The 25,161-nt window shown below is 41.3% G+C and overlaps 2 protein-coding genes across 2 annotated transcripts in view; one reads left to right on the top strand and one right to left on the bottom strand.

Moving 5' to 3' along the window:
- The window catches only part of dhx36 (DEAH-box helicase 36), a 39,031-nt gene extending 33,608 nt beyond the window's left edge, over window positions 1-5,423 (top strand). Inside the window, exons 25-26 of the mRNA XM_023351544.1 lie at window positions 2,920-3,072; window positions 3,168-5,423. Coding sequence (XP_023207312.1) covers window positions 2,920-3,072; window positions 3,168-3,401 — 387 coding nt within the window. The 3' untranslated portion in view covers window positions 3,402-5,423. The remainder of the gene's footprint in view (window positions 1-2,919; window positions 3,073-3,167) is intronic.
- Window positions 5,424-5,821: 398 nt separating this feature from the next.
- Window positions 5,822-25,161, bottom strand: part of arhgef26 (Rho guanine nucleotide exchange factor 26) — a 34,245-nt gene continuing 14,905 nt past the window's right edge. Inside the window, exons 11-15 of the mRNA XM_005800932.2 lie at window positions 23,439-23,593; window positions 15,822-16,031; window positions 9,061-9,131; window positions 8,803-8,904; window positions 5,822-7,357 (exon numbers count right to left, since the gene is read on the bottom strand). Coding sequence (XP_005800989.1) covers window positions 7,215-7,357; window positions 8,803-8,904; window positions 9,061-9,131; window positions 15,822-16,031; window positions 23,439-23,593 — 681 coding nt within the window. The 3' untranslated portion in view covers window positions 5,822-7,214. The remainder of the gene's footprint in view (window positions 7,358-8,802; window positions 8,905-9,060; window positions 9,132-15,821; window positions 16,032-23,438; window positions 23,594-25,161) is intronic.

Here is a 25,161-nt window from a genome sequence, read left to right as displayed (position 1 = left end):
TTCCTTAACTCATGTCTGCTAAAGCGTGAGGTCTTTAGGTCAAAAAATCTCTAACAGATGTGTTGTTTTTTTTTTTTTTTTTTTAGATCTTTCAGTGTTCTTTGTGCTTCCAGACGGGTGTCCTTTAAGCGACATGTTGATTTTACAAGCGGCAGAACAGTGACTCGTCTATATTTGGTTTATCACGTCCCACCTCCTGTGCTGCGGTTTTGTGTTTTTTTCCAAAATATCTAGCCGTTTGAGCGCATCGCTGGCGGAAAAATCTCCAACCGTGAAACCCCCGGCGCGAACAACAACAACCTCTAAAAACACAAGAGGCCTGTATTGTTTATGTTTTCTCCTGCACGTGTGCGGAAACGGCTTTTGGGATTCTGCCCTGGCCTCTTCTGAAGAGCCCCTGTGTGAGGATTGGAAGTACCAGTGGCTAAAGGTTGGCAGGCGGTGCCACGCCGGCTTTGCTCTTAATGAATATTTGATTAAAAACGCCGTCTTTCAACTCTCTCTCAAAGGCTATTGGGCTTTAAAGCTTCCAGGCACAATGCACGAGGTGGTCAGAGGGGCGAAGTGGTCAACGCCGATTCCTGACCGAAACACCCAAAAGCGTATTCTTTGTTTTTTTTTAATAAAGCTTTCCTCAGACTCTTGTTTTCCTCATCCATCTGTCTTTGTTCGTCGTGTGCGAGAGCCGCTGCTCTGCAGGAAATAAAACCACATTTCACAGAGAAATTGCTCTGATTGCATCCTGAATCTTCGTCATCTCGCCGTCCCGCCTCCGTGTCGACGAAGAAAAAGCGTTCGGCTGTAATATACCTCTGTGCGTCGCATTTAAATCTTCTTTTTGTTTGTTTGTTTTGTTTTTTTCCCTCTCGCTCAATGCCGCCCTTCTGCGTTCACAGAGCGAGGTATTCAGACAGCGTGAGATTTCCAAGGTTATTTGCTCGCTAAGAGAGAAGGAGGCAGAAGAGTAGAAAAGAGGGGGGCTTGGGGGACGAGGAAAATGTGCGATGACGTTAAACTTGATCTTCTCTGACGCACTTGTCCCCGGTGATCCATTACATCACAGATTTATAGGGTGAATGTAGGTGTGCCGGCTCTCTCTCTGCTTATTTCCTTCCCACTGACTTGACCCTTAATTTTCAGCTTGTTTTCTACCGCTGGAGTATAAATAGATTTCGTTTGACCTTTTTGTCTTTTTAATTTATCGTCAGAAAGTTTGTGTTTTTAAAAAGGACACTGTTGGGTTTTCTCTTTTTTTTTTTTTTTAAACTTGAGTTAAGTGAATGTGCTTCAGGTTGTTTGTTGGGCAATATACAGCACGGGTCAGGGATCAACATGAACCTATAACATTACTTTTGTTTTCTGTTGTTTCTTTTGCTGGATGGAAGGATAAGGCAGCAAACAACATGGCTGGAAAACAAGAATAAGATTGAAATTGAACATAAACCACCCACTGACACTGGGATGAATGTCCTTGAGCAAATTTGAAAGAAACCACTTTCTGCTTTCTGAGTCCCCAGCGTTATTCCGACTGGAATTTTGGCTCTTTTTATTTTTGTCTTGTTCAAGAATATTCAAACTTATTGAGTAATAATAATAGTAGGACTATTCGTGATGAATTGATTGTTGAAAAAGTCTCAACTAATTTAGTAATGAATCGTTAGCTGGAGAATACAGACTCCAAAAAAAGGAAGTTTGCTGAAGAACAACACATTCAGAGCAGTAATTTAGCCAAAACTGTACAAAAATATGTACATTTTTTCTGGCTAAGATAAAAAAAAAAACATCTTTGTTTTTAATATGTTATACCCAGAATTCCTTAAGTGGCATAGTTTTAGCTTCACCTGGTTCAAATTGTGTAAAAGAATAAATAAATTAATTTAAGCACTGTTAAATGCTGAGCTTTTCACATTATTAGACTTGATTTGTTTTTGTTTTTTTTAGCTTCAACATGATCAAGTATACACTAAAGGAATGCTTTGTTACAGCATATTGGGCAATGAAATGTTTATTTTCTTTTTTAACCCTCTGATGCAGGACGTATTGATCATCGTATCTTTCGTATCTTTTATTGTGTTTCTAATATTGTGTAAAAAGACTTAAGTGTTAAAATGAAAAATCAGCAGTTTGCCAACCTTTTTTTTTCCCATCCAATTAACCGTCGGAATAAACGATAGAATAATCAATTACTAAAATAATTGTTAGCTGCAACCCTAATTACTATATACTTGAGTTTCTTTCTATGGTTTCGACTTTGTGCAGAGAAAAACGCATCGCATCTAAACTTGCTTTAAAGACACTGAATGTTTTGTTATCAATGGCCTTGATGAGAATGTGTGAAATTTTGACTAACAGCTTTGTAAAATAAAGGTGAGCTAATTGTAGGTAAAGACAATTAGCAGACATTATGATTATTTTGATTTCAGTCAGTATCAATACATTGATTAGTAATTTGCAGTGATTATATGAAACGATCAGTTATTTCTCTTCCGTTATCATTCTTCTAAAATAAGATTTTATTTCGATTTTAGTTGTCTTGTGTTTAAAAGCCATTTTTATTATTATTTGGGTACAAATTGGAGTATTGCACTGCCTTCAGAGTTTTCAGTTCTTCATTTGGGGTCTCACAGAGCGAACTGCTTTACATAAGCAGCTGTCGGCTAAGGATGTGAAATGAATAGAAAGAGTGTAGCACATTAGGGAGACTCACAGATGGGGCAGGATGACATTTCTCCTCACACCAGAGGCACCAAAACACATTTCAAACTGGCACAGCCTCTCTCTTCACTAATGGGACACTTTCAGCCCACACCGCGGCGTAGCTGTCGGCCTCGGCGACGCCGCTCCCCGTCACCGAAACGTGTTAATCTGTTGTAACGATGCCGTAATTGCGCGTACGCGATTGTCGCCGTCTCCCTTCAGATCTTCCTGTACGACTGCACCGAGGTGTCCCCATTCTCGCTGCTGTTCTTCGGGGGAGACATCACCATCCAGAAAGACGAGGGCCAGGAGACCGTCGCGGTCGACCGCTGGATCGTCTTCAGGTCCCCGGCGCGCATCGCTCATCTCGTAAAGGTGATCCGAGCAGACGCCAGATGCTCATTTTACCCCGACGTGTCGTTTATTTTACTTTTTTTTTTCTTAACCGCTCTCCGTTTTGTGTCCTGTAGAGTTTGAAGAGAGAGCTGGACTCGCTGTTGCAAGACAAAATCAGTAACCCGGCTCCTGTGGATTGGGAGAACCGCCAGTCCAAGGACTGCGCTGTCATCACGGCCATCATAGACCTCATCACTACGCAGGAAAGGCCTGCAGGCGGCAGCAAGGACGACGGCAGGACGTGGGCGTCTGCCCCCAGCGGAAGGCACTCTTACTTCGATGATGACGACGATGACGACGATGATTAAAAGTGTCTGGGCATTTGGCTGGCAATGAAGAGAGGAGGCTTTCGGACTGACTGCACCTTCAGACATGAGTTTGTTGGAATATTTATGATAGACAGCTGGCCTCCTTGATGCTTCTGCTTGGTTTAAACTTTAGTGCTCCCTAGATACTGAAGGCCAAACACAGAAGGCTTAGAGTGCTGAAGAAATGAAAATGTTCTTCGGCGGAATGAATCGTGCTTCTCTTTCGCTTCTTAAGATTATTCAAGGACCAGCCTCTCTGCATGCATCCTTTTTTTGCTTTAGTTTGTACATTTTATGTTTGGGAAAATTTCACCATTCGTCCACATAACTGATTATGCAATAAAGAAGCTACTTAAAATCACTCTGTGCGACGTCTGCCACCTTTTCAGCTAAATGCCTAGAGAAAAGGTGTTTTCACACATAATAGTCTGGTACAGTGGGTTCGATTAGAGATCAAAATGGCAACATTTTGATCCCTTTTCAGCTGGTACCGTTCACTTTCTAACTGCACTGTGTGAAATGATCCCAATCCTGTGAAAAACCTGGTTCACCCTTGTGTGGCGCTGTGCAAGCCTCTGAAGAAGACATCAGCTCACCTTCTTTTCTTGCAAACTGTAAACAAAAATGGAGTAATGTCAGATTTTAATTTGTAGGATTTCTCGTCTGTCATTCGTAAAAGTCATGTCTCCTACTAGAAATAAGCCAGCACGCTTTGGTCTTATTTACCCAGAATACCCTCTGCTACAGCCCGCTTCTTGCTTTTGGAGTGGTCTCCGGTCCTCTCGGCATTCACATATGCATTCAGAGTTCACTTCAACCGAACCGATGCTCAGACCAGAGTTCGATTGCACTTTCACACTTCCCCGATCGACTTGTTACTCGATAGGCAGACAAACTAGAGTTTAAGCGGACTAAGCAGCGCTAGAGTGAATACACCACAAATCTCCATGTAAAAAATATCTACTTGGTTGGGTCTCTTTGTGCTGATGTTCCTGAATCAACTCAGCTAGCTTCGTAAGCAGTGACCTTTCTGTAGCACGGAGGTGTTTAGCCGGTGACATCCTGGATTACATTAACAGATGGTCTTCTGCACGTCTGCATAGCTGAACATGGGTCCTGAAATACTAGTTAAAAGTTTTCTGTTACCATCCACTTTCATTTCTACAGCTTGGGCTTTTAACATTTTTGTCCAGAATTGAGTAAACACAATGAATGCAAATGTTGTAGCCCATTTCTTCAATACCACTCTGTGCACTTTCTCTTGAAGCACAGACTCCAGTTGCAGGTCACATCTTGTGAATCTCTCTCAAACTCTTGCCTGAGCTTTGCTGTCCTCTTTAGGCAGCAGTTATTCCAGTTGTTTGTGCTCCTTTTCTCACCTCAATTTATCCCTCAACTCTGTTCCATTAATATGCTTGCATAGGACATTTTGACATGCCAGGTTCCTTGGCTTACAAATAAAGTATAAACACCTTGGTGTTCAAACTGAACTGGAGACTCAAGGGTGAGGATGTCTACAAGACAGGACAGAAACGGGATGTAATTTGAGGACTCTTCGCTCTTTCAGTGTTTGCGGCAAGATGCTGTGTGAATCTGTTGTGGAGGGTGTAATCTCTCCTAATAGACACTAGGTGGTGGAAGAGTATCTGGACAAAAAAGTGTCCTTCTGACATTTTTAAATCTTATTTATTTTTTGCTTTTTTATTTTTACTTCCATGTATAATTATGTAGCAATTCTGGATCCCACCCCACCTCATGCAAACACTTAAGAGTGATCCATCACACTTAACAAATTTATTTCAAAATGTATTTGCTGAAGTAAAATGGTTTTTGGTTATTAAAGTGATCTGACACCATGTATTGCCAGCAGCAGTAAGCATGTACATATAAATGTGTGGATTTGAAACGATTATTAATTCTGTAGACATTAATGTGGCGTCGCTCCACTTTGTTGTTGCCAGTTTGTTAGAGAGACCAACCTGTCGAGCTCTGAACATTATTAAACACCTGCATCAGACAATACACGGCTATTGATTTGAAATGGGTCTATTATGTGGTGTTCAAGCTGTGCCTGTACTAAATCTCGCACTACCAAGGCAGCCAGCGGTTTCACGTGCCGCACAAAGTACGATGTTTACACACCTGCCGTGCAAAATGTCTGTGCCACTGGACAAAGGTCGTCTCAGAAGTCTTCAATCAAAATTAACAATTTTTTAAAAAGTTTTGTATTAATCTATTTAAAATGTTGAATTACGGCAATACATTTTATTTCCAATATATTATTCAGATTTATGTGTAAAGTTTGCAAGAGCACTTGATTGAACACCAGTTCTTTGATGACGTGGTGACAGCAAGGCAACACTGCAAAAGCTCCAATCTGTCAATATGCAGAATGAAACGATCACTTGGAAAACAAGACGGAAAGCAATTACACTTTTATTAAGAGACTAATTAAAATGGCTTTTTCTTTTCTTCCAATATAAATCTGTAATTAAGAAAACACAAATGTTACTGTACATATTTACAATGCAAATCAGGGTTTTTTTCTTTGTCTTTTTTAATTAGTTACAAAGGGAGGAATTTGTCGAAGCAAAAGAAGTTCATGCATCAATTTCTCTTGTTTTTTTTGTGGGGTTTTTTTTCCCCTCAGTGCAAACGTAAAGCCGACGATTCCAAGTGGTGTGTGTCCGTTTGGCAGGGTGGAGGGAGGGAGGGGTTTCTTCTGTACAACAAAACCTCAGCTTGTGGTCAACATCAGTGTTGGGTCCAGAGCTGTTGGCTTGATAAATTGCGTTATCGCCATCCGCTGGTCAGGCCATTTTCCTTTTCTTTTTCTCCCTTTAGCCAGGCAACAATAAATGATGACTCACACACTGGACAATCGCATTAAAAGCAGGGGCCAGGCAGGGGTCTGGTCTCACCGACGGTGGACGCACAATTTCTCTAGCGTCCCATGCATTCATAAAATATACATACATGGGATTATTTGTACACCGCCACGTCTGGCTTGCATCAATAGTGACATTTCTCGCCGTTCAAACTGCAGAATTGATGGGGCGTGAGGAGGGGAGGGATGAATGCTGCTTGAGACATAAATGTAAGAGTCTGATTCATGAGGGTGACATTAACCGCTGACAAACGGCAAGTTGGAGTGCAGATACTGGGCCCTTCTCCTCAACTGCATGCCGTAATGGATCCCTTCTTCCCTGCTGGCTACAATTAGTTGTTTTTTTTGTTGTGTTGGGTATTTTTTTTCTAATGAGTTATGAGTATTTACAGCTCTATTTACATATGGATTTCGATTTGATCTTCTGCTCAGCTGTTGCTTGAAACACACTTCCAGCTTGTAGCGACACAAGTTACCGGGGGGGAAAAGCCTATTATCGCCCGGCCGGAGTCTCGTTAGCGGCGCTCGCGCCCGGGCTGCCGTCAGATTCTCTCTAATTGGGTTTGCTTTGCCTCCCGTAGCGCCACTGTACTCATTACGCAGCACGGCGTTTACAAGAGAAAAAAGGAGGAGGAAAAAAAAAAGACATTTGTAAATTTAACAACAACAGTTGTTACGTGCTGAAAGCAGCTGCTTCGGCTGCGGTGGGCGTGAAGTTTCTCCTCAGCTAGCTGAAGAATTAATCAGTGTGACATATCCCCACTGTCAGGGCCACCCCCACCCACTCGGAGAGCGATAACTCATTAAAGGAATCCGGTTTTGTTTTTGTTCTCCCCCCCGTGTCGGTGCTAAACAGGATGAAACTCGGGCAGGTGCTGAAGCCGCAGCCGAAAAGTTCAGTCGGACTGTCTCTTGGTCAGCGCGGCTCACACGTTCGTCTCCAGCCCCTGCAGCCGGTCCATCCTCTGCATGTTGCGTTCGATGGTGGCCTGGCACGTGATGGCCTCGCCGCACTCTGCAGGAAACCACCCGGCCTCGCCGTCGCGCAGCCGCTCGCCTTCGTACCAGCCTGAGGGAGGGAGAGAAAGCCACGCTCGCGTTACAGCGACTCGCGCCAAGCCTCTACTTACGCAGCGTAGATTTTTTTTTGTGTTGTTGGGTCCCTTTGACGAGAAAGCCTGTTGCTATGGTCACCGAAGCGGCAATTAACTTCCAGGCTTTTGGGCTGAGATGTATGGTGGGGAGGATTTCAAACACATCAGGTCCATTATGTGAAAGAGATATGCAGCAAAAGAGAGAGGAGCGCATGATGACAGGAAATTGAGGCCAGACGGTGAAAACTCAGAGGAACGTCGGCGCGGCTCAATAAACCACATTATTAAAAAGTTGATTTATTTCAGTAATTCAATTCAGCGGGTTAAATTTGTTTACTACGGAGATCTGCGACCACAATGATACAATTTCAGAATTTATTTAGGTCAATTTTGATTACTATAGATTACAGCTAATACATATATATACTGTATATACAGTACAGACCAAAAGTTTGGACACACCTTTCTAATTCAATGGGTTTTCTTTATTTTCATGACTATTTATAAGGCAAGAAATCCCACTTATTAACCTGACAGGTTGACCTATGAAGTGAAAACCATTTCAGGTGACGACCTCTTGAAGCTCATCAAGAAAATGCAGAGTGTGTGCAAAGCAGTAATCACAGCAAAAGGTTGCTACTTTGAAGAAACTAGTTGTTTTACACTTTTTTGTTTAGTGCATATTTCCACATGTGTTATTCATAGTTTTGATGCCTTCAGTGTGAATCTACAATGTCAATAGTCATGAAAATAAAGGAAACTCATTGAATTAAAAGGTGTGCCCAAACTTTTGGTCTGTACTGTATATATATATATATATTTTTTTTTTTAAGTCTTTTGAAACAGAAATAGTTTATTACTAAGCCACTATGTGTCACTGCTCTTGACAGAGGGCTCTTTATCCAAGCATATTTCTGGATGTTTAGTGGAAGAAAAAAGTGTAGTTGGAAAAAAAAAAGGGGGTAACTTAAATCAGTTAATAGGATATGGACAAACTCTTAAACAGTGGAGCTCTTCATGCTCCTTAAAATGTGTCTTGGTCTACAACCCCCTCGCAGTTGCCACAGTTTTCCTTCCACTCAACTTTTTGTGAGCGTGGTTACAGTTTCGTTAGCAATGATATTTTGTGGTTTGTCAACAATTTTTTTCCCATGACTGTGTAACACATTTCTGTCATTATGTCTTCTGTTATTAGTCCTATGTAATATTCAGATTTTCTAAGTGTAGCTCAGCTGTAAACTATAATTATCAAAAATAATCAGAAAAAAACCCTAAAGTACTTAAATCTGGGTGTGATCTTTCTAATAAATGAGTTTCGCCCTCACTTAATCGACTGAAATAAGGACTTCTCAACGCTGTTGCAATCTGTTGAGGCAGACAAATATGTATCCGAACTACGTAGGAAACGTGAGCGACGTACCGTCCACATGCTGGGAGACCAGCACCACGTCGGCCACCTGCAGAGACAGCTCGTCCGGCTGCTTCGCCGTGTACGTTCTTATCACCTCAACCTGCATAACATCTGGAAGAGCGAGAAAAAATAAAACCAAAAAAACATTGCCTCAGGCTTTGTTCCAGAATTCACAACTACATTGACGTTCAGTTTCGCTGACGGGCCACAAGGTGGCGCAAAGAGCTCAAAGAGGAGATGTTTTATTTTTTTTTTGAGACAACTCACTGGTTCTGTCGTGTCTCCTCTCGTCGTTGTCATTCTGGCCCAGGGCACTGATCCAGCGCGCACGCTCATTCCTAAACAAACCAACAAACAAAAAAACAATTCTTTGACAAACTTTTCCAGAGTTTCACTTTTAAAACACGACTACAGAGGTTTGACACCTTTGTTTTCAACAGGACGTTTTCCCTTCCCTCCCTCTTTTCAGCCCCTATTCAGCAATAAAAAAGCCGAGATAAGACGAGCACAAAGGGCTGATTCTCAGTGGAGGACAAGACCTACTTTTGCTTTCTTCCGCTCCCTCGTGCGCGCGTTCCGTGGGAAACAAAGTAGGTGGAGCCGCGCGGGCCGGATCCCGTGAAACCAGATACCATCTCACCTGCTCCAAAGAATTCCCACCAAGCAGGGGGGGGGAAGATGGAGGGAGCGATAAAGAGAAACGGGGGGGAGGAGGTGGAAAGTGAAGGAGAGAGGATGGTTCATTCGGACTGCCAGGGAGACTCAAAGTGTTGGTGGCCTCCACAAGCACGGACAGTTGCACAAAAGTAGCAGACCAGACGTGAGTCAGAGCTCATTATTGCGCTCCCACGGAGTTCTGATGGGGCTTTTTCTTTTCTTCATTTTTTTAGGTCGCACATGCAGGAAAACACAGCGGCGAGTTAGTATGAAAAATCACCAGAGAGACTTGTCATTGTAAGGAAGCTCTTTATGTTTGTGCTGGTCATCAAGCTGCCCACGGAGCAGTAATCAGAGCAGCAACCTTTGGGTTTTAATTGCGCCGTTAGGGCCTGTTTTCTTTTAGTGTTGACTTAAAAAACCCCCACTTCCGTTCAGAGTCCAGAAATTTGTGTTTGTCGTTTTTTGTGTTTTATTAGATCAGACTTTGATCAGATAAAAGATACTTATATTCTAATTATCAAAGGTGTGCTTAACTATATAACAAAAGGCTTACTTTTGCACCGTTAGTGTGAGCTAGTGATTATGTAAGGAACTGATAAAAGGTGACTGGTTATCCTTTAACCGATGACCAGGGTTGAGGAGTCGCTGATAAAACTGCTAAAATGCTCCATCACACTATCCTACACTTTTATGTCCTGTTCATAAAAAGCCTGAGAAAATGTTAAGACTACGCATGGATTAACACAGTGGTGCCCCTCCCACACCTGCTGCTGATATTAGATGGTTGCTCTATTTCTTTTTTGGCAAAAATGATTAATGTAGCTGGATTTAAATATTTCTGACTGCAAAAAAAACAGATATTTCACTGCGTTAAAGCAGTATTGCATGTTTTACAGGCACATAGTGTCATTTTATAGCACAGTCAAGTAACTATGTTACATTCAGTTATTATAAAAACGCTGTACATATCAAACATTACATAGAAGAAATTTGCCTTCGTAATTCGACGCCTTGAAATTAGGCTTCTGCCTCTTTAAGAAGCTACCGCTCTTTCTAACACTCCGCCTCCAGTACGTCGTTACAACAGTGATTCTCATTGCGCCGTTTACAGTCGTTCTTAGGAGCGTTGGACTGACAAGTGGTCCGTCTGATGACCTCAGCAGACTCGCAGTTTCACCAGGTGCTACAATTAGCTAAGGGGAGACTTGAGGGGTGAAAGAGGTCAGGCAAAAGCTCGGCTGGGTATTGCAGCTCCGAGGAGGAGCTTTGTGGAAATAGGCGGAGCTTTGTGAGTGCAAACACTTGCTTAGGTGAGTGCAAGTGCATAGGCAAGCGCTTGAATCTGCCATGGGAGATTCAAGGATTCCTCAAACATGCATGAAAGAATCAAAGCAACCCTCCAGGTATGGTTTTGAGGAGGCAATAAAATGATGCCATGTCAAGCTCAAAAAAGTGAATTTTACATAACAGACAGACAGATACATGTCTCCCATAAGTAAAGAAACTGTTACTGACAACTACTCACAACCATCCTTTAAAAATCCCTTTAAATCACACGTGTCAAGACTTAGAGGCATTACAAACTTTATGGGTTTCTCATTCAATTTCATGGACCTCAATGTGCCTCCTGTGCCTGAGACAGCTGTTTGCTTTTCTCGACAGCCGGGCCTGCATGCCAACGGTCGGACGTTTACGTGCGTGCAAAACAAACGTCCCGACAGGTCGGCCTCTCGCTCAAAACAGCTGAAACAACCAACAAATACAAGCGCAGGCATCGGCAGGGCAAACGCATGTGAGACGTACTTAGACTTGTGCGGTATGCGCGCTGATAGCAGGTGCTTACCCCATGTCCCTCACTCCCTCCACCCCTCCCACTGACCGAAAAGCCTGTGGAGAATCGGTCTATTCATTGTAGTGAGACTTCCTCCGGCTTCAGCCATTCATCCTGCCGATGAGAAAGGAATGCCAAGATACATAAATCCATTGTGAAGGGCTCGCGTTTCACCTCTGAAAAGAAGAGAGTCTCGCTGGGCGGATTGCGAAACCTCTTGCACACAAGCGGCTCAAGAGTGATGACAGCCCCTTCTCTGACCTTCCTTCCTGCGTCGGATGACCGCCCAGGCGTTTGGGTGTCCGTCCCTGCTTCACCTTACAACTCAATTTCCCTCCAACCGGTTAGTTTACTCTCTGTTGTTTCGGCCTTCCACACGCTGCTGCTGCAAAAACTATTTACTCCCTACAGGTTTTTTTTTTTTTTTTTTTACTTTTATCCATCACTGCATATCAACATGACAAATAATTTCTGGTGTTACTGCTATAGTCTATATTATACAATAGATATGGCTGTAGAAAATAATAAGAAAGGCTTTTAAAACCGAGTGAACATGAATAGTAATTTATTGGATGATGCTAAGAGAGGTGGGTGCAAAAATATGTTGATGTATAAACATACTGTACTACTGTTCTTTTGTATGTAGTTTGTATAGAACTATTCTTTTATTACACTACGTTCATCTGGACCTATGATCGAACTGTTTTAACAACAACTTGAGTAAACCATAAAAAAATGTACTCAGGTAAAGATTTTTAACCTATTAAATGGATAAAAGCGTCAACTAAACCTAGATGGTGTTATGTGAAAAAAAAAACTCATCCCCCTTTTTAGAAAAAATAAAATAAAAAATAATGAATTAACTTTTCTGAACCACGTTTTGGCAACAACTCAAGTTGACACACCCCGGGCCCGACCACAGCCACACAGAACAGAAATGGACTTAAACAAACTTAAACAGAACCTGTCAGACAACACGAGGTAGGCCAAAAGAGATCTTTAAAAAGCAGCGTGTTGTGCCTCTAATAAGAGACGTTGCACCGATTCTGGCTCAGCTCAGGTCATCGTTCGCGTCCCAACAATTATCATGAACACTGGGTTTTCTTAATTACTGCTCAGACACAAACGCAGCGCAGTTGTGGAAATCCCAGAGCATCTGCGACTTGCACATTGCAACAGCTTTCCCATTATCGCGTTTAAACAAAAGCAGGCAGAGTAGACGAAGAGGGGGGTAAAAAAGAAAGAAAAAAAAATCCAAAACGATCCAGTGTGCAGAACAGAAGCACCGACTCCCTTCTCTGGTCAGAGCTGTTAAATAATCGGCACTGCTCTCTGTCACAGCTGAATATCGGTTCTGTTTTCCTGCAGGCTTCTGAAGCCGCTCTGTTCCACTAATAGACCAGCGCTATTCACCGATTCTGAACACTAGACACAGCAACAAGGTCACGGGGAAAGCATCCCAGCATGCAAGCAGAGCAGAAAGACAACAACAAAAAAAAGAAAGAAAGAAAAAGAAGTAGAAGTTCACACAGAGAGCCCTCTCTCTGATCCATCTCTAAACAGCTGGAATTCCCGATGCATTAAACCACCGTCGACATCAAAGGTCGTCCTCGTATACGCCTGCTTCTGGAGCGCTAAAGGGAGGTTCACAGACACGGACAGGGCAGCGGGAGTGAGTGGAAATGAAAGCAAAAACTGCCAGATGGGAAGAAAAAAATAAAACCCACCAAAACCCATTTCTGCAGTTTTGTTTCCGAAAGAAAAACAGGCGAGCCTAAAGTCAGAATGGGAAGAATTTCGCCCTGGAACGCCAAACGTTCGCTGCACTCACAGTCAGCAGTAAAAGGAAACATAATGGACATTTAAATGTTTTAAGATAAGAATCATTTCTTTTCCAGGGAAGTAGATACAAAGGCTTGTGCTCACTGAAGGAGAAATCTTGCAATTTTTGTCACCTTTGCTCTGCGATGCTCGGTGGTCCACAAAAAAAGGGCTTAAAAGTTTGGAATTAACTCAATTTCTTCTTAATTTACCTCCCTACTGTGCCATAAAATGACTATAAGTTTATTAAATGCTTCAAAAAATTGTACATCAGGTATCATACGACCTTCCAGATTGGCAGGAAGTTTTCCCGCCAATCTGTCACTGGTCTGTTTTGACTAGGCCAGATGTCCAAATCATTTCAATTCACATGAGCTGAAAACTTTTTATCCATATAATTACTTTACTGGACATTAAACTCATCAAAACCTTGTGTGGATTTTGCAGAAAATAGGCTCTAAAATATACAGAAAGATAAAGCGTATGACGAAAACTGAATCTTAATTCATATTCTACGGTTATGCCACATTTTATTCTGCTGAAGAAAGTCACCACATGCTCGTACCTAAGGGCAATTTGGAGCAAACGATTGACTATTTGTTGGAGTGCCTGGGAAATACGCATGCATGCATGCAGGCGTGTGCGTGTGTGTATTTGCAATATTGTAAAGCAGCTTGTCATTCTCTATTTGTGAAAAGCGTATGGGGCACCAGAAGCTGGTTAAAAAAATTAGCAACAAGTCATGTCAAAACACAGAGTAAACTTGCTAGCATTAGCCTAAGACTTCAATGAATTATTCAGCATGAAAGCATTAGCAGCAAGATTATGACAACGAGTTTACTTAAGATGGGCTGTGTGTATCGGCTCAGATATGTCTTTAGAAATAACTGAAGCTATTCACGTTTTATTTGTCCGAACATTTTGATCGCTTTCTTTCTTTATTGGAGCAGATGTTAGCCTGCAGAAGCTATCTCTAGACACTGGTGTAATAAATATTGGCTTGGATTAGTACTGGGGAGGGAGGGGGGGAAAAAAGGAAGGTCTCTCGTTAAACTTTTTTATCTATTTTTAGGTGGAGCTGCTAACAGCCTCCCTTGTTTAACTCCCAGCCTGCTGAGACAAGACTCCATGTTGTGCAATTTTTTTTTGTTTTTTTTGACTAAACTTGGGACGACCGGACGGGACGGTCATCAGAAAACAAAGAGCTCACACAGTCCTCTTTGTGAACGAAGAGGCACGCAGACTCTGGGCAATGTGTCGAAGGATCGGGAGAAGCAAAGGAGCAGAGAGCGGGTGTGTGGGTGGGGGCACGGTCGTGGGAAACAGCCAGCTTAGCTGCTGTCTGTTGCTAAACAACAGCTTAAACAAAGCCTAGTTACCACCATGACACTGGACTGTTGCCAGGGTCTCCCCACTGGTTTTTCTCGGCTCATTCAGGATTTCGGTGAGCTGTGTGTGACACACACCGTGGCATTCGCAGCCGACTTGCTGCTGACGCCACCAAATGAAGGGAACTGGAGGAAGGATTTTCCACAACAACTCATGCAGCAGAGAGGACGGTTGTGCAGGAAGACTGCATTCGGATGATGTCACCGACACAAACCAGTACCTGTCGAGTTTCATATTTTCATTGGAGTCGGATTTAAAAAATAGTTAACAACTGCAATGATATATGATAAGCTAAAAAAAAACACTAAGAGGGAAGATTTATTAAATATTGAAGCTTTTTTTTTTGGCAAAGGATAGAAAAACAGTGAAAAATATTACATGTACTTTAAGGCTTAGTTGAATAGGTAGGCTTCTGTGTCTGGTAAAAGCAAAGACAGGAAGGTGTTAGAAACATCTGAAATGTTCCACACAATAAATTTCTCCACACAAAAGCAGTAAATCACAGCTTCTCCCGTCAGAAGACGGCGGGAGTTTCTCCAGCTGCATGAGAGGGAGGAGGAACAGTGAAGACTCTCTTTAGCAAAGCTTTGAACCACAACGGATGATTACAGAGTACAGCATTGTGTGTCTGCGCGTCCATGCATGTGAACGAATGCGAAGGCCGACGTAAAGCAGATCCCTTTCCTTTGTTTGGGTTATTTAATCCGAACATCCTCTCTTTACTCTCTAATTACTATATGAGGAGAGATGAAGTTACACAGGATTGAGTTAGCTACAGCTTACAGGCTGTTTTTAGGACTTTGGTTGGCACTTTGCTAACTTTATCCTGAATTACTTGAAAACAAACGACATAGGTACACAGTTTCTTTTTTTTTTGGGGGGGGGGGGGGGGGGGGTTACTCTTTGTATAGAACGACAACAAATTTTTCACTTCCATCTCTGTGTTTGTTTTCAGAGCAGATTCAAAAATAGACTCTTGTTACTTTAATGTAACTAAAACCACTAGGGAATTTTGTCTGCCTGTGAGTTAGAAGGCACAGACAGCAGCACATAATAAAGCTAAAAAATCGGACCTGCGCTTTTTCACACAGAAATTCAGTCAGAATATTAAAAGATCTCAGATTCCCTCTGCTGTCTGAACCAGTAGCCCAGACCGTACGATGATGAGCCTTCAACAAGTACAAACACCCAAGAGTGAGATATTACGCCACGGGCAAAAATTATTCACTCCCGCTAAGGGTTGTAAATGCTTAAGTGAAATTTGAACGGGAATGATGGCTTAACTAAAAAGAAGAAAAAAAAAAACAAAACAAAGCAAGGCACTCACTCCAACTCCGTTCCGAGGATCATCGCCACCTTCTCGCTGGAGTGGTTGCTACGGAAACACAGCCGGAAGAGATGGTTTGCGCCGACCTGCCGTGAGCTCAGCATGATCGTGGGACTTTTGGCCGGGGAGAGGTGAACGTCCTCGGGCTGACTGCTGCCTACTTGGATCTGATCCCGCAGGGCGTAGTCTATGACCGTGTGGCTGTCCTCACTGGTGGAGAAAGAAAACAGGTGCAAAGGAAAAAATGCTGGATAAAAAAATCTTTTTACTACAAGATAGTGAATCTGTTTACAGGTGAAGAAGTTAGCCACACACGTCTGTTCTGTTCAAAAGTGAAGTTAGACTTTTGTTTGCAATGCAACTAATATTTTTTTTATAAATTTATTTTCCATTACAGCCACAAACTTTAATATATTTTATTGTCATTTAATCTGCTACGACAAAAACAACAAAAGAAAACATATACTGTAAGAGGAAAAAAAGGCCACCCTTTTTTTTTATTTACCTGGCAAAATTTGCATATCGCCAGGTAGAAGTTATTTTTAATGGTAGCAAACAATGAATACACTCAGCGAACAATAGGAAGGAAAGCTGTTTCCTTCCTGGAAGTAGTGCATGGGAAGAGAAAAATTTATGGATTAGCTTGATTTGACTGTTAAATTCCCTAAGATGGAAGTTTTTGCATCATTAAATTATTTCTAAGCAGAGCAACAAATACAGGCCTCGAAATAAAGATGACAAAACGACATTGCATTGGAATTGAGTCTAATTTCAATTCCACAATCCAGTTGAAAAGCGATATTCTTATTCCGAACGAGCACCTATAGATTAGGGACTGTGAACTGATTAATTTAGTTATTTTTGTCAGATGGCCCAGTGTTTTAAAACAAAACTAAATATCCTTTGGCTAATGTGGTTACGTTGTACTTTGCAGTCTTGCATGGATACATTTAGCTAACATTTGCACAAGCTAGCTGGACACATTCAGAGAGGATGATGCTACTTGGATGAGATTTGCAACCTTGAATCTGAATCTGTTGAAGACGTTCTTAAATACAAGAGTGAAAGTTGTTTGCTTAAATAAGCCAAGGCTGAAATGCGTCCATGATCCAGAGACAAGCAGGAGAAAAATACCAGCTAAAGCCACCTCTGCAGGCTGTGTGATCAAAGAGAACTGTTAACATTTTAAGTGATGATTTCCTTGAACCACTGTTTTATGTTTGGAAAGCTCACTCTCAAAGTACAGAAGGTGCAGACAGCTAACCAACCACACACACACCTCCACACGCGCGCACACACGCACGCCGTCTGTCCTTCAGCCGCGTGCAGGCTTCATGGTTTTATGCAAGTCAGGAAATATCAGCAGAAAGGCTTCTGAAGCAGAAGTCAGGTGAAGACACAACATGGGAATCTCCAAATCCCATTTTACCAGCTGAAACACCTGAGAACTAGTTTGAGTGCTACAAGTGTCAAAGATTCATTTAAAGACGCAGAAAAACAGATGCACATGTTGGTAATGAAGCCATAGTTTCCAACTTTTGAGTGTTGTTCAAGCAAAGAGTAGGGTTAGGGCGGAGTTTAGATATGCTATAATGCAGGTCTATATTTACACTCCGTTTTGCTCTTTTTGACTGTAAACAATTTAGCTGCGACACCTAAAAACTAAATGACATTTAAACACGAGTAAATAGACGCTTGGATTATGTTACACAGTTAGTTTTGAGTTTTAAAGGTGATTTAATGGATACTAAAATCAATAATGAATGGAATCTTTATCTTTATCTACTGCAAACCCAATGAAGTGGAGATGCTCCAATCATTGATTGATTGATTCATTGCTCATCTGATTTACCTTCAACAAGCACAAATAAAACAGCAGTCAAAATGATGTAATAATTATAATGTGTGAGAAAATTCTCATTAGAACTGTGTTTTACTCATTTGAAACAGACAAAACGATCTGACGTTTTATTCTATATTTAGCATCTCTGAGGTTAGCATGATTTGCTACAACAGGGTGATAGCATTAACAACTGACGTGTTGCTTCCTTTTAAACAGCTTCTGAAAATTGCCTCCGATTTTATTTTTAACCACTAACCCCTAAAATATGTTAGTTTCTTTTATTATTACTTCATAAGCGCCTGATCATCAATCAGTACAATGTAGAAGTAGAGTTAGAAACGTATCTCTTCCTGGTCTTCCTCACCAGATTTTAGGATTTCCAGCCTTTTTGCCTCCTTGAGGACAAATCTACCGGTAAAATTCCAGGAATGTCATTCTTGTGACATGAACAGGATGTGTGGGGAACGTTACGTTTGTACGGCGAGCATTCATGAGTGATCTGGTGAGCAGGTGTCCTGCCCAGCAATTGCTACGTAGCAGCTAAAGGGAAGTGGAAGACAGCTACATGAATGCGGAGGATTACGAACACCGAAAATGATATAGGATGAACACTACCGTAAGGTTTTAACCAAACAAACACACCGCTCTGGATTAAGGGAGCTCAGACACCAACCAAATGTTTCCGCATACCATGCCAGCTTCTGGTTTCCTGATTTACACTTTGCTCTTTAGCAAACAAACCGGGACAGAAAAGCACTGATGGCGTCCCGGGAGGTTTTCATCTCCACTGAATGTACAGGAGTAAAGGCAGACCACCAGGGTGGACTTGCTCAGCATTTCACACTGGTTGTTTTGGTCACATGAGTTAAAAACGGTTGCATGTTTAAAACTGTGATAGATTTGAAAGAATCAGCATTCGTCAGTTTGCGGCCGTTTCTGGTGTAGTCGATCTTTCTGTTAGTAATATGTAATATTTTGGGGCCTCTGGGAACTTTTTATGATTTGAGGAACAAATAATCAAAAATAACCAAGAAAAAAAAAACAACAGCAACACATGCTGAAGACGAATGTTAGTGAAAACAATATAGTCAGAAAATCCTATTCAGGGTTTCCCCCAGAAAACTTTGCAAAGCTCGGAGGTCGGGGAACCGAGGCGGTCCACTGGCGGCCCACCATGTTTTTGTATTAAAAGATGTTAAGTAGACAGGAAATGTAAAAATATTACTGGGATGTTATGGAAACCATTGCCAGTGAAACGCTGTTTAAACCCACAACTAGTCTTAAAAACAACAAATTAAAAAATACAATTAAAATGAATATCAATTATTTGCACTTCCATAAGGTTCCCAGGGCTTCAGGGGCCCCATAAATGCTAATATTTTAAAACAGACCACAGATACATAAATGTAACATTTGTCTATTGAGATGATCGATGCTGCTAAATTTGATTTAATGGTTTCAGCATACATAAATTAAAAGATTTTAAACTATTTAACATTTATATGCAAGTTCTTAAGGAGCTGGCAAGTTTACTTTGTAAAAGTTCAAAGAACAATATTCATAGTTAAGTTGTTTTGTTACCATAGCTACAATCTGATGCTATGAGTTTAATCTTTGAGTTTGAGCTTTGTTTGTTCATACAAATGAGTAAACTGCAATTATAACTTATTGCTTTTTAGGTTGGCCAGTTAAACTAGTCCCCGTCTCCCAGATTTCACTAAATTTAACACAGAAGCTGTAAAGATGCTGATGTTTTTAGCAACAAAAGGGGTCCCTAAGTCAAATTCTGCTCAAGGCCTCATACAGCCTTGGACCGGCCCTGCATGATGGGTTAAATTCACTGCGCAAAAAACGGGAGATTTAATTCAATGCTGCTAATGTAGCTTTAGTAGCTCTTCCATTTCGTGTCTGTTGAGGTTTTAATAAGGGAACAGAAACTATTTTGATTGGTCCAGTTTCTCAGATCTCCGCGCAGCCGTGCACATTAACTCTGTCTGACTAAGTGGAAAAATAATACTACTACTAATAATAAAATAATATAAAACCAGCGTGATGCGTGACTGCGAGGCGAGCGCGAAAGCTCCTCACCGAGCTGAATCTGCATGATGAGTTTAGCGCTGGTTCGTTAACTAACGCACCAGGGAACACATACATAAACATAGACAGAGCCGGGCGCTGGGCAGCATGTTGAAATGGAAAGGCCGCCCAAAATTCTTTGTCCACAAATATAAATCATTCTCTACACATTATTCCTGCGGTTCACGTAAAGCTGCACAGCCAGAGCTAACGCGGTGGGGTTTAAACTCGTACCTTGATCAAAAACTCTGGAATGAAACATAATTCCTCACAGGGGGTTGATGTGAATATCCATACAGGTCAGCCTGTGTTCAGTTTGAGTGAAAGGAGGCGCGCGAGATCCGCGCTGAGGTAAGCTTAACACATCCAGCTGCTGCAGCGCGCGAGGCAACGCGCAGAGGCGCCAGCGGTGCGATTGGTCCAGCTTTAAATGCATAAACTGTAAGTCTATCTTCTATAAACGTATCTTTTAGGAATTTAGGAATGAATCTGCTCCGCTAGTGAAACGCTCAAAGCAATAGAGACGCTTGCAATCTGACTTTTTTTAAAAATGCGTTTTTTTTTCTTCTTCTATTGTTATTTTCCTAAAAACATAAAACAAGAAAGGCTTAGCCTGGCGGCGGGGCTTGTAAAGCATGGCGGGCCACCAGGCTTATAATACACTGGGGGAAGCCCTGCTATTTAAATTTTAATTTTATATCTCTTGATTTGTATGAAACATGTCTAACTGCTAAACTGTGATTAAATAGTTTTTAAAAAATACATTTTTCTACCTATAACTTGTCAGTAAGTCGCTGTGTGTTATAATTGTTTCTGGGTATCAAAGTTCTATATTAGTTGTTTTGATGTTACATTGTCGCATCGTATTTTAAGTTCACTTTGTTTAATGATTATCAGGTTTTTATCTTTAGTGGCACTTTGCTGTTAAAAGATTTAAGGGGCTGGCTTAAAATTTTATTTCTTCAGATAAGTTGCTAGAAAAACTGAAAGAATCTAATCTGCTTGGTCCATGTTATTATGGTCCACCACTCCTATCTTAAAATCAGAACTGGAACCATCGCTATGGAAACCAAATGTTAGGGAGAGTTAGCAGGCCGCCGCTGAGCTGCGCAGGCTTTCCTGATCAACACTTTTAGAGAGTGTGATATAATGTCTTGACATGAGATGTGATTTCCAGACTCTAGTTGTAAATCCTAGAAATCTGCTTACAAGAAGTTAGTCATTACTTTCCACTGAGTATTAAAAATACTTAAAAGCAATAGCTGAGCTAAGCGCTAGCTTTTAAACACATAAAATGTGGGATAAACTAACACAGCTACATTAACAGAATAACGTACAGGACAACCAGTACGTACAACATCACTTCTGTTACCAGCATCATTATCTAACACTACCTTCATCCTGAAAGCCTTCTAAGGTCAAAGGTCGTTGGTCTCTAACGTTTAAGTGTCACAGTTCTGACCCTGCTACACCTTCCGAGCGTTAGCATTTTGAGAAATACAAACGGGACAAGAAGAAGCAGAAAGGTTTTTGAGGCAACGTTGGATTTAGCCGCACGATGGACCACACGCCGGGTCAGAACCAACGAGACAGTTGTTGTTTTGTTGTGTCGCAGAGGTTGTGTGACCTGCTGCTGTCCGGCTGGCCTCAGGAACCTCCAGCGCGTTTCTGCTTTCAGCGCCGCAGCTGGAGCGCGGCGGAGTGGCGTGCCACCGCGCGGCCGCGGCTCTCCAAAGGGTACAAACGATTATTATAACAGCTTCTCCCAATCACACACACACCCACACACACACACTGATTTCAAAGCACTCCCTTTACCAAATCCCCTTTCCCAAACACACATTCCCTGATGCTTTTCACTGCCGGAGTCTGCTGTTCCAGATCAGATTCTCAGAAAAACACAAGGAGGAATGTGTTTTAGTGTTTCCTTTTTTCTTTTTCTCTTTTTCTTTTTATGATTCTTGGGAACTCTCAGTCTGCGAAAAGCATGGCAATCGAATCCAGACACATGACAAGAAAGGACAGGATATTTCGGAAAAATTTTTACAAGCATGCGATTGAAACCGCACGCAGATGAAAAACATACAGTTTTACGGACGTTCTCTGCATATTTCTGGAAGTTTATTTTTGCTGTTGCCTAAAAATAGAGACATGATTACGTACCAGAAAGCACAGATGACAATGGAAAGACTTAAGAGTTAATCAGGAAGGATTTATACTCTTCTTAACAATTCATAGAAAAGCATGTATGGCTGCTGAAGTAGACATAAACAATTTTTTTGACATGTTTTAACTATTCTTGACCAAATTTAAGTTGGGACTGAACCACTGTAAAAAAAAATTGTATTAGTATTAGTTAAAATCAAAAAGTTTACTTCTAATCCAAATCTAACCAGAGTCTGAATGACTTTGGGCTTTTTGCAATAATAGCAGTTCTCTGAGACACTTGAGCAACAGATTAAGTCAGAGCATGGAAATGTTTTCATTTAGCCATTTTAGACTAAAGCTGCTTCTTTTCTCCCATTAAAAGGCTTCTAATAAACCCTGGATGCTTATGTTCTGTGTGATAAGACACCTCTACCTTCAGATTTTTCCATTACACGAGACGACCGTCAGGGATGTGGCTCCTTTTACAATCTTGGTCTCTTATCTCAAAAATAATCTGGGCAGGCCGGGTCTCCAGCCAAGTTATACAAGCACTAACTTTGAGATACCGAAAGTGCTGACGCTGAACCTGAAGCACCTTCAACGTTGCTTGGCAACCTTAAACACTTGTAAAACACAATAAAATCATGTCTTCACTTCTACATCTTGCACAGAGCAGATGTCGTCACACTGAAAATGTTTAAAAATCCAACCGTGGGAGAATGTTTTTAAATAATATACACAAGTTTTTAGAAAGAATTTTGTAAAAAAAAAATATATATATATATATATATACTCTATATTTTCCTATTTCAATCATTTATCCAACAGAAATAAAAACTTAATTTATCAGAAGGTTTTTATAAACCTGAAATGACTGATTCATATTAATGGTATTGCTTCTGAGCTATGAAAAATAATCCACCTGCAAAAACACACCACATATTTTTTGTCTGGTTGTCCAGTGCAAGTATACTTAGTAAAAGACTAAACTAACCTACAAGTAACTTTTCAGCAAGATATAATGGCTTCTTTTAAGTCAATAATTGTTAAATTATAGACATATGTTTTAAGTAAAGAAATCTGCCAGTAATAAAATCAATATTAAGGAATTATTGACTTAAAACAAGCTTCTATATCTCAATAAAAAGTTATTTATAAATGTTATTTTATTGTATTAAAATATTTGCACTAGTAGCTGGACAACCCCCCCCCAAAAAAACTCGATAATATTTTGTGTTTTCTTTTTTTTTTTTTCAAACGTTGTCTACATCCTTCAGTTTAGATATCTTTTGTATTTTTTTCTGACGGGATTTTCCCTAAACAAGTTCAAACACGACGACCGAACCGACTCCACCGCGAAGCCGCCGCCGCCGCCTTCGGGATTCTTAGCTGCAAGTCCCGGAAACCAAAAGGCTTCTGGGAAGACGCTCTGCCGTCGCAGCAGGCGAATTACGAGCGGGGCCCTCGCGCCCGGGGGCCTCGCCCGGGTCACACTCGCAGCCGGTAAATCAACACCCAAAGCCCGACATCGTCCGCGCTCGCTCGCTCACCCCTTCTTCTTGGTGACGATGAGAACGTCGTTGAAGAGGAAGAAGTAGACGTGGTGTCGGGATTTGCGCTTCGTGAAGATGCCGCTGTCTTCCACGAATGCAGTCAGCTCGCCTCTTTTTACCATCCACCTGGAGGAGGAGACCAGCGGGAAAGGCTGGAAGAGCAAAGAAAGAAAAAAAAAAAGGAATACAAATCAAAACAACAAATTTAATAAAACTGCATTCAACTCTGAAGCTTGTGAGGTCCCTCAGCTGGAGGACCAAAGGTGGATCGGTTGTCGACACAAGAGGCGTCTGTGAATCCCAAATGCTCCAACAGCTTTTTTTTTTTTTTTTTTTCCCACACTGGTTAGACACACATGAGCCTGCCAAGCCTTGTGTGGTTAGTGAGTGTGAAGACCTGTGCCAAATGGACGACAGTGGTGTGTGCATGCTTGACGTTGCTACGGCTACATGTGTGCGTGCAGCTGCACTGCGGCACTTGTTTTGCCCCTGACATGAATTGCCGTTTTAGACCAGTTGTTGAAAGGCAGGGGAGAGGATGAGCAACATTTAGCAACTAAATATGAGCCAAATGGTTGTCGGACCAACACGCAACAGTTCATCCCTGAAACACGTTTTAAGGTCCAATAGAACGGAGAGAATAATCTCGTATTTGTTACTCAGTAAAAGAAAATAGAAAGAAGTGCAACAGCAGGAGAGGGACGCAGAACAAACATATGATTTTCCAAGTAAATGAAAAAATGTGCTCCAGTATACAAGTTATGTAAATTATGCTTTCGTGTTCGTAAAACATGTTGCAAAATAAAAAATTAAGACAAAAAAAAATGCTGCCTTCAAAAGAACGTCACAGTCCATTGTCCATAGACTGATGATGACAGACATGTTGCACATGGCGTAATGTGTAAACCTGCTCTGATTTGTTCACATTGATTTGTCTGGTGAGTCAGGAGCAGCGCTGGTGATAAAAATCTGGCTGACCACCGAAAAAGATAACGCATGAAAGTAGACTTGTTCTCCTTATTTCATTTCTGGGCAGAAATTAATGCTCAGGGCAAATTGTCATAATAAAATGATTTTTTTTAAAAATCACTATACCTTCTGTCAAAACGATATGAAGTGTGGTTGACAAATGGGAGGAACTAAAAAGTCCAGAAAAAGGTGTCGATTAACGTTTCAATTTGGTGAAAAGAGTTTGAGAATTGCTCCAAAGTGAACAATGATAAGGACTTCTGGTGTCTTTTATGAGGCTGAATTTAAATAAATGCGTGGGAGCTAAAGAAACAAACAAACAAAAAAAGAATAAGTCTAGTTTTCAACTTGTTTTGCTCAGCGTAGCGAGAACAACTTCTGGCCAACCTCAACTAATCAGAAAAAAAGTGTTCAAGGACGTCCAGCGTTTGGAGAGGAGCAGCATATTAAAAAAAAAGCAAAAAAAAAAAAGCGAATGACCTTCATCTTGACATTAGCAAAATGCAACTGTATTTTTAAACAGTTAACAACAGACAAATTGAAGTTTTACAATTCGTTTGCCTCGTTTCCTGTAATAAAAGTAATTAAACTGGATACAAGGTAAGACGTAAAAATATCCCAGAATGAGATTTGAATCTGATTCAGCGTCATCTCAGTTAATAATACACAAAACACGTCAGTCTGAAGACAAAACATTACCGCCTGCGGGTGGGTTTTATTTAATTTACTCGTTTACTCTAGTGGAAAATTG

This window comes from Xiphophorus maculatus, chromosome 18 (genome assembly GCF_002775205.1).
Source record: "Xiphophorus maculatus strain JP 163 A chromosome 18, X_maculatus-5.0-male, whole genome shotgun sequence".
Classification (NCBI taxonomy): domain Eukaryota; kingdom Metazoa; phylum Chordata; class Actinopteri; order Cyprinodontiformes; family Poeciliidae; genus Xiphophorus; species Xiphophorus maculatus.
The sequence above is the reverse complement of the archived record's forward strand: the minus strand, read 5'-3'. Positions and strand labels throughout refer to the sequence as shown.